At 47.0% G+C, this 14297-nt stretch overlaps 1 protein-coding gene across 5 annotated transcripts in view; it reads left to right on the top strand.

Annotated features, from left to right (window-relative positions):
* The window catches only part of RYR1 (ryanodine receptor 1), a 126081-nt gene that overhangs the window by 81394 nt on the left and 30390 nt on the right, over positions 1-14297 (top strand). For 3 of the 5 annotated variants that reach the window (XM_069550701.1, XM_069550702.1, XM_069550705.1), the window contains 8 exons: positions 401-474; positions 1107-1124; positions 2228-2308; positions 6312-6400; positions 6495-6623; positions 6708-6812; positions 9412-9493; positions 11818-12005. In XM_069550701.1, the coding sequence (XP_069406802.1) occupies positions 401-474; positions 1107-1124; positions 2228-2308; positions 6312-6400; positions 6495-6623; positions 6708-6812; positions 9412-9493; positions 11818-12005 (766 nt within the window). The remainder of the gene's footprint in view (positions 1-400; positions 475-1106; positions 1125-2227; positions 2309-6311; positions 6401-6494; positions 6624-6707; positions 6813-9411; positions 9494-11817; positions 12006-14297) is intronic. The other 2 variants (XM_069550703.1, XM_069550704.1) reach the window with 1 other exon arrangement.

A 14297-nucleotide genomic window follows, 5' to 3' on the forward strand; every position in this document is an offset into this window, starting at 1 on the left:
TTAAGGATCCAGATAGCTGGAAGGTAGTTGAGACTTCAGGGGCACTCAGGCAGCGGGGACTTGGGGCTCTTTCTGATGACCCCTGTTCCTGTGGCTCCAGTGCGGTCTACTTTCGCTCTCCTCTTGTGGTTGACTGCCTTTCACTGCCTCTCTGAAGCTTTTGCTAATTGATGGTTTCTGTTTCCTTCTGATTTCAGCTTTTATGTATTTCATCCTTGCCCCACCTTACCCCACAGCTGCTACTGCATAGCTTCTATCAACTCTTAGTTTCTGCTTCCTCTCGATTTCAGCTTACTCTCTCTACCACCTCCCCCCATCATGGGGAGGGCTGCCAGGCTCTGGAATAGAGGAGGGCAGAGGCCTCAGCGCATCTTCACCGTCTTTCCTTTCTTTCCCTCAGTGTCCTGGATCTCAATGCCTTCGAGAGACAGAACAAGGCAGAGGGGCTGGGCATGGTGAATGAGGATGGAACTGGTGAGGCCCTTTTGGGCTTCCCTCTCCCTGGGGGCATCCCCTTCCTTCAGGATCTACTCCCTCCTCCAACACTGCCCAGAGCTCCCTTGTCGCCTACACACCCTCCCTCCCCAAGAGCATCCTCAGGTTCCCCCTCCTGCAGTGGTCCCAGTCCTGCCCTGCTCCCATTCCTCCAGAGTCTCCCTCCCCCTGGTCCCACCCTTGGGTGTCCTTCTGTGTTCTCTCACCCATCGCCACATGGATCCCACCCTCCACATGCCCCAAGTCTCCAGCCCGGGTTGCTGTTCTCTCATTAATGTCCCTAATCCAGTTAATTGAGTCTCCTCTTTGCTGTGTTGTGACGTGTCTAACCTTTCTGCCCTGATCCTTGCCTCCTGCCTCTCAATCTCTACCTGTCCATTCTCTCTTTCTCTTCCCTCTTCTTTCTTCCATTCTGCTTTCACCATCTTCTTGTTCTCTTCTTTGCTTCCTTGCTCCTTTTTGCTCTTTATCTCTATGGGTTGTTTCTCTCTCTATGTCTTCAATCCTGACCATATCACTGTGTGTTTTTTTCCTGTCTCTCTGTCTCCTTCTGTCTTTCTTTTTCCTTCTTTTTCTTCTGCTTCTTCCTCCCATCCTGTTGGCTGCCTCAGTCATCAACCGCCAGAACGGTAATTCCCGGAGCCCATTCCTTGCTATGCTGCTGCCACCCCTCCCTTCTAACCCCCAACCGCCCCCCTCCACCTGGTGGCTGAGGATCTGGGACATTCAGGGGAGGGAGGTAGCATGCCGGCGGAAAATCTTGAGATCAGGGCTCTAGAGACCAAGAGTCGGGTCCCAGATTAGCTACTAACAACACATGGAACTATGAATAAATCGCTTACTTTATGTAAGCTTGTTTCCCCATGTGTAAAATAGAAGCAAGAGAAGATGGCAAAGATCCTTTTCCGGCTGGATGTTGTTGGAGTTCCAGACCCAGATTCGCAGTCCCGAGGTGGGGTGAACCCCACTCCCACATACCCGGCTCTCTGCACCCGCGACCCCAGATTGATCGAGTCTGCTGTTCCCATCCACCAACCGGATTGGTTGCCCCCAAGCATCCACTCTGATTGGTGTGCGTGCCTCCTCTGCGCCTGCTCTGGTTGGCCCGAACATTCACTATCTAGCTTTCCCCTCGCTTGTCCCGCCCCTATAGTCTACAGTGATTGGCTCCTTTCAGATGCCCGTTCTGATTGGTCCATATTTACACTCCTCCCCCTCTGCTTTTCCTGGATTGGCTGCGTTTAAGACATCTGAGCCAATTGGCTTTCGACCGCATCTCCTGCTCATTTCTCTCCCGCACATAGCCTTTGCGTGAAAGTGACTTCAACCCCCATAATCTATTAACCGCCCCCCCCCCCCCCCCGCTCCGCAGTCCTGGAGGGGAGCTGAGGGAGGTATCAGTAGCCCAAACCTCTTCTAGGTCGACAGACACTCTTGGATGTCACACAAGTGGTGACATCGAGGAGACACTGTATAAAGACATTTGAGGCCCAGCTTCATGACTCGGGGCCCTCAGTCTCCTTCTGCTGATGTCCTGGACTCTGAGGTTGGGACTTACGGTGTCATGGATTCCCATGGCCCTCATAGTGTCTTTAAAATGGTGGCTGCTGCTCCCTGCGCACCTGCTTTTTGTGCATGTGTGTGCAGTGTGCATGGGCCGTGTGCACACTTTCTGGTATCTTCGCGCATCTGATGTCTTCTGGACCATGCCTTACCCCCCTCTTCCACCCAGGAGAGAAGGTCATGGCAGATGATGAATTCACCCAGGACCTGTTCCGATTCCTGCAGTTGCTCTGCGAGGGTCACAATAATGGTGAGGAGGAAAGGAGGGTGAGGTGGAGAGGCGAGCAAGGTCTGCGATGTGTCTGGAAGGGTTGCCTGAGTTAACCTCCAGTCCCATTCTCCCCTGATCAGTGATGACCTCACCACCCTTCCAGACCCCACTGTCCTCGACCCCACAGTCCTTCATTCTTTACTTTCAGCCAGTGTCAAGCCCTGTCTGCCCACCTTCCTAAATCTCTCTTGAATTTCAGAAATCCAGCCACTTTGTTTCACTTTCACCTCCTCTAACCAGTCCAATTCCCCCAAAGCAATCTGCCAAAACCCAATTTGGCCAAAAATCAATTTTCACACATGAGCAACTCGCCACATGCCATTTTCCCACAGGCATTTTGCAGCAGCTGGCAAAGTTCAGTAAATGCGGTGGATTTCTTTTAACTCTGGGTCTGCAGAGGGAGAAATTGCCTGGCATTTCTAAATGAATCTCTTAGAACCACCTATTAATTTTGCTTATAAAATACTTTGCCAGGAGGAAGTCTCACATTCTCTTGCCTAACTTAAACAAGTTTGAGTTTCCACAACTTTTGTTCTGGTTCAGACAATATAACCAGATGAAAGATGACACAGCAATTTAATTAAATACATCACTGGTGAGAAAATGACACCTCACGTGGCACACAGTGTACAACGTTAAAGGAACAGTTTGAAATTCTGAACAGCAAACATCCCACCCAATGCAGTTTCCTATGACAAACATGTGCAGTCTCGAAGTTGTGGTTATAACACTTAGCAGGTGATAAGAAACCACAGACTGCCCAGAAATTAACCTTCATGACAAGAATGGGAGTGATTCTAAACCTAACTTCCATAGAACCTGCACCCTACTTGGCTAGCATTCTTTAAGGTAACTGGTAAACAACTTTAATTTTCACTCTTTTCTTTTCAACAAAAGATAAAGCATGAATCATTGTTTCCACAGCTAGTTTTCCTTCAAGTTCTGTTACATACCTTAGTGCCAAATGACTAAGGTTTTCTTTCTTTAACGAAGGTGGAATCAGTCTTTGGGATTTAAAATGAATTTTCGTCCCTGGGTCTGTGACTTTTTGGAAATAAGAATGTTCTCTCAGTGAAATTTCTTTCTCCCACCAAATCTGCCATCCAGCCTTCTGCCCAAATTTGTGGATTCATAAACCAGTCTAGTCGAATAAATGTTTGAAATATCTTTCAAATCTTAGAGGCTTTGCATGTTTTGAGTGTTCAGTGTCATTCAGAGCAGACAAAAGCCAGGGAGTTGTAGCTAACCATTTAGGCTTATGTTCTGATTTAAATGAACACAGAAAAAAGAATTAGAAAACAAGGTTGGTGGGAAAGCCTATCAATTTGCTTATAAAATCTTCAATGTCTGAGTAGACTTTTCGTCTATCACATGAAACCAGGCAGAAGGACATTCAGACTGAAATAGTGATTGTGAAGTGTTCAGAGGGAAGTCAGGTAGAAGTAAAACTTCAGGAGAAAAAAATTCCAAGAGGCTGTTGAAGCCATCCTGGGCAACACATTGCTATAACATCAAAAGGATTTAACTGAAGTTTGTGTTCATTGCCTTGATAATCTGATGAATTGGTCATTTGACAAATGGGTCTATAGAAGCTGTTCTCAGACTCAAGTGTGCCTAGGATTCACCTGGAGGCCTTGTTAAAATAGAATTTTGGACCCCATCCCAAGCCTTTGATTTAGTAATTCTGGGATGGAGCCCAGGAATTTGCATTTCTGACAGGTTTCTGGGAGATGATGACTCTGCTAGTCTGGACTGGTGCTTTGAGAATCACTGCTCCAAAGCGCAACTCTTAACCTCAGCACTCTCTTTAAGGCCCCTTAAGAACCGCTGTTGTTGGAACTTGCCAGTGATTCAGTGGTTAAGACTCCGTGCTTCCAATGCAGGGGGTGCAGGTTCCAGCCCTGGTCTGGGAACTAAGAGTCCACAAGCTGTTGTTTATTGAGCACTTAATATACCTGTTCTAAATTTAGAACAGAGCAGTGTTCTAAATTCATTATATATACTAACACATTAAAATCTCAGGACAGCTTGATAAAGTAGGTCTATTGTGACCACCATGTTACATATGGGAAAATCAAGACACAGTCTGCCACACAGAGAGGTCACACAGTGAGAAATTTGAGCAGCCAATGCCTACTCATCTTTCAGGTCATAGCTCAGAGGTCCTCTCCTCCACGAAGCCCCCCCATGACCACCCAGTCTGAGTCAGGCAGCTCCTCTGGGTTCCTCCAACCCCCTGAGCTTCCTCCATCACAACCATGATCATCATAATTATTATTCCAGAACTTCTCAACCACACACTGAAGAAGGGAGAATGGTTTAATAAGCCCCCAAGTAGCCATCACTCAGCTCAAATTATAAGCTTTCTGCCATAGAACGTTTTTCAAATAGTGGGAACTGACTCACTAGGTGGTTGTGAATCAAGTTTATCACCGAGATTCTCATTTCTAATTGCACATTGGTATGTCTGGGGAGCTTTGCAAGACACTAACGCCCAGTTTTCACCCCAGATAGTCTAATTTAATTGGTCTGGGATGAGTTATGAGCATTGGGAATTTTAAAATTCTCCAGGTGTCTCTAATGTGCAATCAAGGTTGGGAGGTTAAGAATATACATTTAGTGCATTGAGATCAGAATTCTTTCTAGTTAAATAGTACAGGGCACAAAATAGCAGAATGCATGGCACATACTGGGGTTCTCAGGTGGTGCTAGTGGTAAAGAACCCGTTTGCAATGCAGGAAACACAGGAGACTCGAGTTTGATCCCTGGGTTGGGAAGATCCCCTGGAGGAGGGCACGGCAACCTACTCCACTATTCTTGCCTGGAGAATCCCATGGACAGAGGAGCCAGGCAGGCTACAGTCCACTGGGTCACAAAGAGTCAGACATGAATGAAGCGACAGCATGCGTGCATACATGGCACATAGTAAGGGTGTGTGAAACTACTGGTTCAGGTATATGTGAATGTCAGATTAGACAGCCCTCCTGGGCCTCAGTATAAATATGTACTGTATTTCCTACTGTGGGTTGCAGTTAGAAAAGATTGAAAAATTACCACATGGCAATAGAAACTTCACAAGGGCAGAGACTTTGTTTTCTTTTACTCCTGTATCCCCAGGGCCTTGAACACTGCCTGCATATGCGCTAAGTCACTCCTATCATGCCCAACTCTTTGCAACCCTATGGACTGTAACCTGCCAGGCTACTCTGTCCATGGGATTCTTCAGGCAAGAATACTGGAGTAGGTTGCCCTGCCCTCCTCCAGGGGATCTTCCCAACCCAGGGATCAAACTTGAGTCTCCTGTGTTTCCTGCATTACAAGCAGGTTCTTTACCACTAGCGCCACCTGGGGAGCCCTGAACAGTGCCTGGCACAGAGTAAATGCTCAGTAAATTTATAGTACTGAAGTATAAGTGACCAATCTTCATCTATCATTGCATAAATGATAAATATATAAACAAATATAAATATATAAACAAATATATATTGACTAAATGAACAAATGAATGACAGATGCTTATCTCCTCTGCTTCTCAGTAGCTGTGCAATAAATTTTTTTTGAGAAATGAATGAATAACCAATCTTCCATCTCTCCAGCACATAGTAGGCATTCAGTAAAAAAAAAAAAAAACTTGTGAATGGCTAAAGGTTGAATCTCCATTTCTCCCTGCTGTATTATAGATGCTCAGTATATATTTTGGGGGGAAAATGAATAAATGATTGACCTTCCACTACATCTGGCACATAGTAGGCCCGCAATAAATATTTATTACACAAAATGGATAAATGATCCTCCATTTTCCTCTAACACATAGTAGGTACTGATAAAGAGTTATTAAAGAAATGATTATGTGCTTTCTGACATACAATAGGCACTCCATAAATATTTATTGCATAAATGAATAAAGGACCCACTGTCCATCTCCTCTAGCACGTGTCCATCTCCTGGAGCTCAATGAATGAATAACTTTTCATCTCCCTAGATTTCCAAAATTACCTACGGACACAGACAGGGAATACAACCACTATTAACATCATCATCTGTACCGTGGACTACCTCCTGCGGCTGCAGGTGAGGCTGTGAGGCCGTCCAGGTGTGACCTGGGCAGGGAACTGTTGGGCCATAGCTGGCCCCAGCAGCTGCTCACACTGCGTCTACCCGCCAGGAGTCCATCAGCGACTTCTACTGGTACTACTCCGGCAAGGATGTCATTGAGGAGCAAGGCAAGAGGAATTTTTCCAAGGCAATGTCGGTGGCTAAACAGGTGTTCAACAGCCTCACCGAGTACATCCAGGTAGGGTTCGCTCTCTGGGGGGAGGCGGGGCAGTCTCGCACCCCTCGCCCTACCTGGTGCTCACGTAGAACCTTTGCCACCCAGGGCCCCTGCACTGGGAACCAGCAGAGTCTAGCGCACAGCCGCCTCTGGGACGCCGTGGTGGGATTCCTGCACGTGTTTGCCCACATGATGATGAAGCTCGCGCAGGTTCGGGCCCCCCTGTTCTTCATCCTAATGCCTCTGGACACCCCCTAACTGGCACGTTTACAAGTTTTGCCCCCCTCAGTTTTCCACCCCAGGGTTCCCAGCGGGTTCCGGACGGGTCCCATCTTCCTTCTGGATGGGCCTTCTGCATGACCTCGCCTCCTCCCCTCCACCGCCAATCGGCTGGTTATCCATCTATAGTTCCATTGTTCTGCGCTTGGGCCCCGCCCCCTCTGGCCCAGAACTCCTCTATGGTTGGTTGGTGTTCACACCAGTGGGATGGATCATCAGCCGATTGACGGTGGAGGGGAGGAGGCAAGGTCACGCGGAAAGCCCGTCCAGAAGGAAGATGCTGAACCAGTCTGGAACCGGCCGGGAACCCTGGGGTGGGAAATTGACTGATGGGGATAGGAAAAGGGTTGGCGTCTAGATCTGGGCCTGAGGCTGAAGCAGTGTTTTGGTTCTTTATTCTGCTTGCGGCAGATGACTCCTATCCAGTGCATCCATGATGTAAGGTCCCTGTCGAGCCCCATCTCTAGCATCTTCGTGCTCCCTTTGCCCCACCACCCCCACCCCTTTGCAGTCTTGTCAATGTCTCACAAACATCTTGTCCGTTTGCTCTGCTTCTGTCTGGTAAACATATTTCAAGGCTGCCAAATGCCCTGCAGGAGGGCTCAGCATCTGAAAGGGCACCGTCCAGAACCTACACATCCTAAGTAAATACATCGATGTGTTTATTCCAGTAGTTTTCCAGCAGGTGGCAATATTCTATATTTTATAATTTCCCAACAGGAAGAGTCTTGAGGAAGGGACGCTTTTTCTAATGTACTCAAAGGTGCCACAGGGGCTGGCAGAAACCCTGTCTGGTGTCATCTGACCTTTTGAAAGGAGTTGAATTTAATTACACAGTTTCTCAGTGTGAGTGAGTTGAAGTCAAGCTGTTGTAATCTTAAAACTCTAGAGAATACTGGTATCTTTGTAGAGATTTCCAAATCTTACAGAATTAATTCATCAGCCATAGCCTAAGTTACATTGCAAAAGCTAGAAATCCAATGCAAAGTAGTGGCTTACAAAAAAAAAAAAAAGAAGAAGAAGAAGAAGAACTTATCAGCTCACATCACAGATCAGATCATATCCAGGGTCTAGAATGCTGGTAGTAGAAATGTCTGTCTCCTCTCTGGCTTCATTATCAAGCAGGCACTTCCCAGGGGCTGGAAAGAATGGTGTCCTGGTGAGCCCCTCTAACAGCTTCAGAGGGGAAAGAACCCCTCTTTAGCTCCAAGAAAAGAGTTGCCATACTCTTATTGGACTACAGAGTCACATGCCCATTCCTGAACCAATCACCCTGGTCAGGGAAAAGAAAGTTCTGATTGGCCAGACGTGGTCCAATACTCACCCGTAGAACCAGGAAGGTGAGTTTAGTCCTATATTCTCTGAGAGCAGGATTGTTGAATCAATTAAGTAGCTGTGTCTTGGGCAGGCACACACCACAGGCACTCACCAGGATATGAGATCCTGGAATGTTGGAATCTTTGAGTCAGAATGCAGAGCTTTGGAATCATGGGAAAGTGTTAAGATTAGAGGGCTTTTTCCCAGGTGGCACTAGTGGTAAAGAACCCTCCTGTCAATGAAAGTAGACATAAGAGATGTGGGTTTGATCTCTGGGTTAGCAAGATCCCCTGGAGAAAGAAATGGCAACCCACTCCAGTATTCTTGCCTGGAGAATCCCATGGACAGAGGAGCCTGGCGGCTACGGTGCATAGAGTTGCAGAGAGTCAGGCACGACTTAAGCAATTTAGCACGCATGCGCGCACTTTAGGATTAGAATTAGCTAGCATGGGGTAGCCTTACATCAAGCCTTACAACTAGCAAGGAGGAGCCTTACATCCCATTTACCTGGTGCCCTTACCCTTCTTCCATTTTATTAGGTAGAACCTTATGAAATTACCGCTTTGTTGGCAGCATGCCTGAATATTGGCATTTTTGTGTAGTTCAGCCTCATACAAATAGGGACCATGAGTCAGAACTTCGATAATGTTGGAGACTTCTGTGGGCCCTCCATGAGACACTATAAGAGAAGAAGCAAAGTGTCCCCACATTCTTCCCAAAAGGCTTACCAGAGAGCCCATAGCTGTGCCCTGCAGCCTTCTTCCTGAACCCAGAGTCTCACTTTTTTCATCACACATTCATTCAACAAACATTCAGCCTCCCACCGTAGGCCAGGTGCAGTGTGGAGCTCTCATCCCTTCCCAGATCTGTGTCAGTGTCCCCAGTATTTGCTCCTGTCTGTCTCTGTCTCTCTTGGTCCCAGGCATCTGCTCTCAGCCCCATACTCCTCCTAGCCCTCTGTGTCAACCAGCCCTTGCCATTACACATCCCCCCTTGGGCTCACTTTCCCCAGTGTCGACCCCCGCCCCACAATCTTGTCTCTCTGCCCTTTGCCCTGCTTCCGAGGAACATGCCTGGACTCGGGTCCCCTCGGAGGTAAGATGGGGGAAGAAAAGTGGTCTTAGGCCCTGCTGGGTGGATGGAAGCAGCTGGAGGTGGGGGAGGCCTCTCTGCCAAAAAGAACCCTCACATAGCTGGGATGTGGGGTCCCTAGGACTCAAGCCAGATCGAGCTGTTGAAGGAGCTGCTGGATCTGCAGAAGGACATGGTGGTGATGTTGCTGTCACTACTGGAAGGTAAATGCCCAGTGGCTGGGCTAAGTGGGGGGTACCAAGGTGCAGACGAGCTCGAGAATGGCCCTCAGACCCAGGAGAGTGTAAGCCTCAACCGCATCTGACACCGTGCCAGGGTCAATGCATTTAAACCGCTGTAAAAAGCTCTCCAAACACTTACGGAGCACTTATTACGTGCCAGGTCCTATGTACATATGATAATTTATTGATTGCCCAGAGAAATCTTAATCAGGTGGGTGGCCAGGACACTTTTTAAAATGTCTGCCCTGAATCATTATTTATTTGCTGAATGTGTCAGTCAGTTCTTGCTGCCTAACAAATATTCCTAAAATGTAGTGGCTTAAAACAACCATAATTTATTACTAATTAATAAACTAATTTAACTTGCAGACAAAGACTTTTTCTATAGAGGTTCATAACAGCATCCTCATTCTTTTATATGGCTGCATATGACCAGTTGTGTTGTGATACAGTGATTCATCTAACCATAACCCTATCAATGGACATTTAGGGTTGGTTTGTTTTTTAATGTGTTTATTTATTTTTGAGTCTTCATTGCTGCACACCGCTTTCGCTAACTGCAGCGAGTAGGGGCCACTCTTCATTGCAGTGCACAGGCTTCTCATTGTGGTGGCTTCTCTTATTGCAGAGCAGAGGCTCTAGGCACACCGGCTTCAGTAGTTGCAGCTTGTGGGCTCAGTGGTTGCGGTGTGCGGCTCTGCTGCATGTGGGTCAGTAGTTGGAGCACACAGGCTCAGTAACTCTGGCTCCCAGACTCTAGAGTACGAGCTCAGTAGTTGCAGTGCGTGGGCTTAGTTGCTCCCCAGCGTGTGGGATCCTCCCAGACCAGGGATCAAACCTGTGTTCCCTGTACTGGCAGGTGGACTCCCATCCACTGTGCCACCAGGGAAGTTCCACATTCAAGGTTTTTAAAATATATTTTGCTATGACAAACCATTTGGCAATGAATAATCCTCCTACAATGTCTTAATTTTTGGTAACTAGTCATTAGCTTTTAAAAATCAGTTTTAGGGACTTCCCTGGTGGTTCAGTGGTTAAGACTCTGTGTCTTCCAGTGCAAGGGGCACAGGTTCGATCCCTGGTTGGGGAACTAGGGTCCCACATGCAGTGCATGGTGCAACAAAAATAAATAAATAAATCATAAATTTAAATTTAAAAAATCAAGTTTAAAAGCAGCAATCCCTTTAAACATTTTGTTTTTGAAAAATTGAAAGACTCAGTGTCCAGGGTCTACAGTCTCACATGGCAAAAGTCAGCTGAGTTGGATTAAATAACAAAATAATATTAATATTCAATCTGATGTTGATGACAGCGTTAAGATTAGATAAGAGAATGTCCTCATCATTTAGAATATATATGTGGAAATGTTTGGGGTAAAATGCCTCATGTCTGCAGCTTACTCTTTAATGATTCAGTGAAAAAAATAGAGGAAGCGGTATTAAAAAGCAAAAATGGGAAAATGTAAGCCATTGATCAGTCTGGAATACATGAAGTTCCCTTGTACTCTTGGAAACTTCATGCATTAATACATTTGAGATTATATGAAAATTGAAAGGTCTGAAAGGAAGCTGGAGCCAGTTTGGGGAACTGTCTGGTAGTCCAGTGGTTAGGACTTGGCAGTTTCACAGGCATGGCCTGGGTTCAATCCCTGGTCATGGATCCTGCAAGCCATGTGGTGTGGCCAATAAACAAATAAAAGTGAAATTCTGTTTAAAGAGAAGCTGGAGCCAGTTTGCTTTGGCGGGGGAGCATGGTGTCCCAGTTTACCACAGTCTCCACCTCTCCCTGTTGTCTGCCCTCCAGCCTACCTCAGTCTTCTACGGACTTCCCTGGCCCCTATGGACTTGGGAAAGACTTAGGTGTGTGAGCTCTGAGGTCTCACCTCTCTGGGTTCAAGTCCGCCCCACCGCCTCACTGGCTATGGAACCCTGAGTGCGGAGTCCCTCTGAGTCTATTTCCTCATCTGTACAAATGAACAGGGACTCATGTTCCTTACAAAGATGAGGTCACGCCAATGTAGCCGTTGCCATGGCATCTGGGACCTGCTGTTAGCTGATGCCGTTGTTATCTTTATTGATGACTCCCCCAGCTATAGGGGGAGGAGGATGGAGACAGGATCGGCCAGGTTCACACCTGATGCTGTTGCAGAGCAGGAAGTGACCCTTTGGGGAGGGGTCAAAGCTGGCCGGGAAGTTCCACCAGCACAGGGCATCCTGGCAGCTCCTGAGCTAAAGAGGGGAGGCAGGCCACATGGGGACCCAGAGAGGAGGTGCTTTGGGGTCACACTGATCGGGGGCTGCCCGCAGGGAACGTGGTGAACGGCATGATTGCCCGGCAGATGGTGGACATGCTTGTGGAATCCTCATCCAACGTGGAGATGATCCTCAAGTTTTTTGACATGTTCCTGAAACTCAAGGACATCGTGGGCTCTGAGGCCTTCCAGGACTATGTCACTGATCCCCGTGGTCTCATCTCCAAGAAGGACTTCCAGAAGGTGGGTACTGGGAGGTGGATGGGTGGGGGTGCCAAGGGCCACTTGTGCACCTGCCTGGCTGCCTGCTTTGGTCAAGAGACTCCTCTGGGCACCTCCATTTCTTTATCTGTAAAATGGGAATAAATCCATCCTTGGAGTTTTTTGATGTTTTTTTTTAATAATTTCATTTATTTAAGAAAATTTTTTAGCTGTGCTGGGTCTCCGTTGCTGCACCAGCTTTTCTCTAGTTCAGGCGAGCAGGAGCTGCTCTCTGGTTGAGGTGTGCGGGCTTCTCATTGCAGTGCCTTCTCTTGGTGTGGAGCACGGGCTCTAGGGTGTGTGGGCTCCAGCAGCTGTGGCTCCCCGGCTCTAGAGCACAGGCTCAATAGTTATGGTGCAGGGACTTAGCTGCTCTGTGGCAGATGGGGTCTTCCCAGACCAGGGATTGAACCCATGTCTCCTGCATTAGCAGGCAGATTCTTTACCACTGAGCTACCAGGGAAGCCCTTGGGTTTTGTTTTTGGTTTGGCTGAGCAGCATGTGGGCCCTCAGTGCCCTAACCAGGCACTGAACCTTCCCCGCTACATTGGAAGCAGGGAATTTTAACCACTGAACTGCCAGGGAAGTCCTCCTTGGAGTTGTTTTGAAGATGAAATGCATTAATACAAATAAGAACCAGTATTTCTATTATCATTATTAATAGTCATAATTTTATCATTATTATAAATAGAGATCAGTTTTTCAGCTGATAAACATCCATTGGGTTTCTCCTCTGCATTGGGCCCTGTGCTGGTACCGTGACCATGGACAGAGCAACGCCTGAGACAGACACAGCCCTCCCTTCATGAGGCTTATAGACGAATGGGAGAGGCAGTCACTAATGACCACTGCAGGTCTAAATAATGAGACTGTTAGGAGGGAGAGGCAGGAACCAGCTTTATCCAGGAGTCCACCCACCTGGCTTTGCCATCCTTTCTACGCCAGGCAAGTCACTCATCTGCTCTGAGCCTCAGGCTCCCCATCTGTGAAATGGGGCTAAGATAATAACATTAACTGTTTCAAAGGACTGCTATGAGAGTGGGCAGTGGGTGAACAGTGGATAGTGCCTGGAACACAGAATACAGGAGATATTGCCCATTATTATTTCTATTATTACTGCCAGATCTTTTCCATCACTATTTTATCTTTTTCATTTCAAATAACTTCAGGCTTATGGAGAAGTTGCCAAGAACATTACATAAAATTTCTGCATACTGTTTCACCCAGATTGCAAATATGTTAACTTTTTACCTCATTTACTCTGTCATGATTCTCCTTTACCTCTAAATACTTCAGGTAATGAAAATGAGTTCATTCCCTTCAGTTCAGTTCAGTTCAGTTCAGTTGCTCAGTCGTGTCTGACTCTTTGCGACCCCATGAATCGCAGCACGCCAGGCCTCCCTGTCCATCACCAACTCCCAGAGTTCACTCAGATTCATGTCCATCGAATCAGTGATGCCATCCAGCCATCTCATCCTCTGTCGTCCCCTTCTCCTCCTGCCCACAATCCATCCCAGCATTAAAGTCTTTTCCAATGAGTCAACTCTTCACATCAGGTGGCCAAATACTGGAGTTTCAGCTTTAGCATCATTCCTTCCAAAGAAATCCCAAGGCTGATCTCCTTCAGAATGGACTGGTTGGATCTCCTTGCAGTCCAAGGGACTCTCAAGAATCTTCTCCAACACCACAGTTCAAAAGCATCAATTCTTCGGCGCTCAGCCTTCTTCACAGTCCAACTCTCACATCCATGCATGACCACTGGAAAAACCATAGCCTTGACTAGATGGACCTTAGTCGGCAAAGTAATGTCTCTGCTTTTGAATATGCTATCTAGGTTGGTCATAACTTTTCTTCCAAGGAGTAAGCGTCTTAATTTCATGGCTGCAGTCACCATCTGCAGTGATTTTGGAGCCCCCAAAAATAAAGTCTGACACCGTTTCCACTGTTTCCCCATCTATTTCCCATGAAATGATGGGACTGGATGCCATGATCTTCATTTTCTGAATGTTGAGCTTTAAGCCAACTTTTTCACTCTCCTCTTTGACTTTCATCAAGAGGCTTTTTAGCTCCTCTTCACTTTCTGCCATAAGGGTGGTGTCATCTGCATATCTGAGGTTATTGATATTTCTCCCGGCAATCTTGATTCCAGCTTATGTTTCTTCCAGTCCAGCGTTTCTCATGATGTACTCTGCATAGAAGTTAAATAAGCAGGGTGACAATATGCAGCCTTGACGTACTCCTTTTCCTATTTGGAACCAGTCTGTTGTTCCATGT

Source organism: Ovis canadensis, chromosome 14 (assembly GCF_042477335.2).
Source record: "Ovis canadensis isolate MfBH-ARS-UI-01 breed Bighorn chromosome 14, ARS-UI_OviCan_v2, whole genome shotgun sequence".
NCBI lineage: Eukaryota > Metazoa > Chordata > Mammalia > Artiodactyla > Bovidae > Ovis > Ovis canadensis.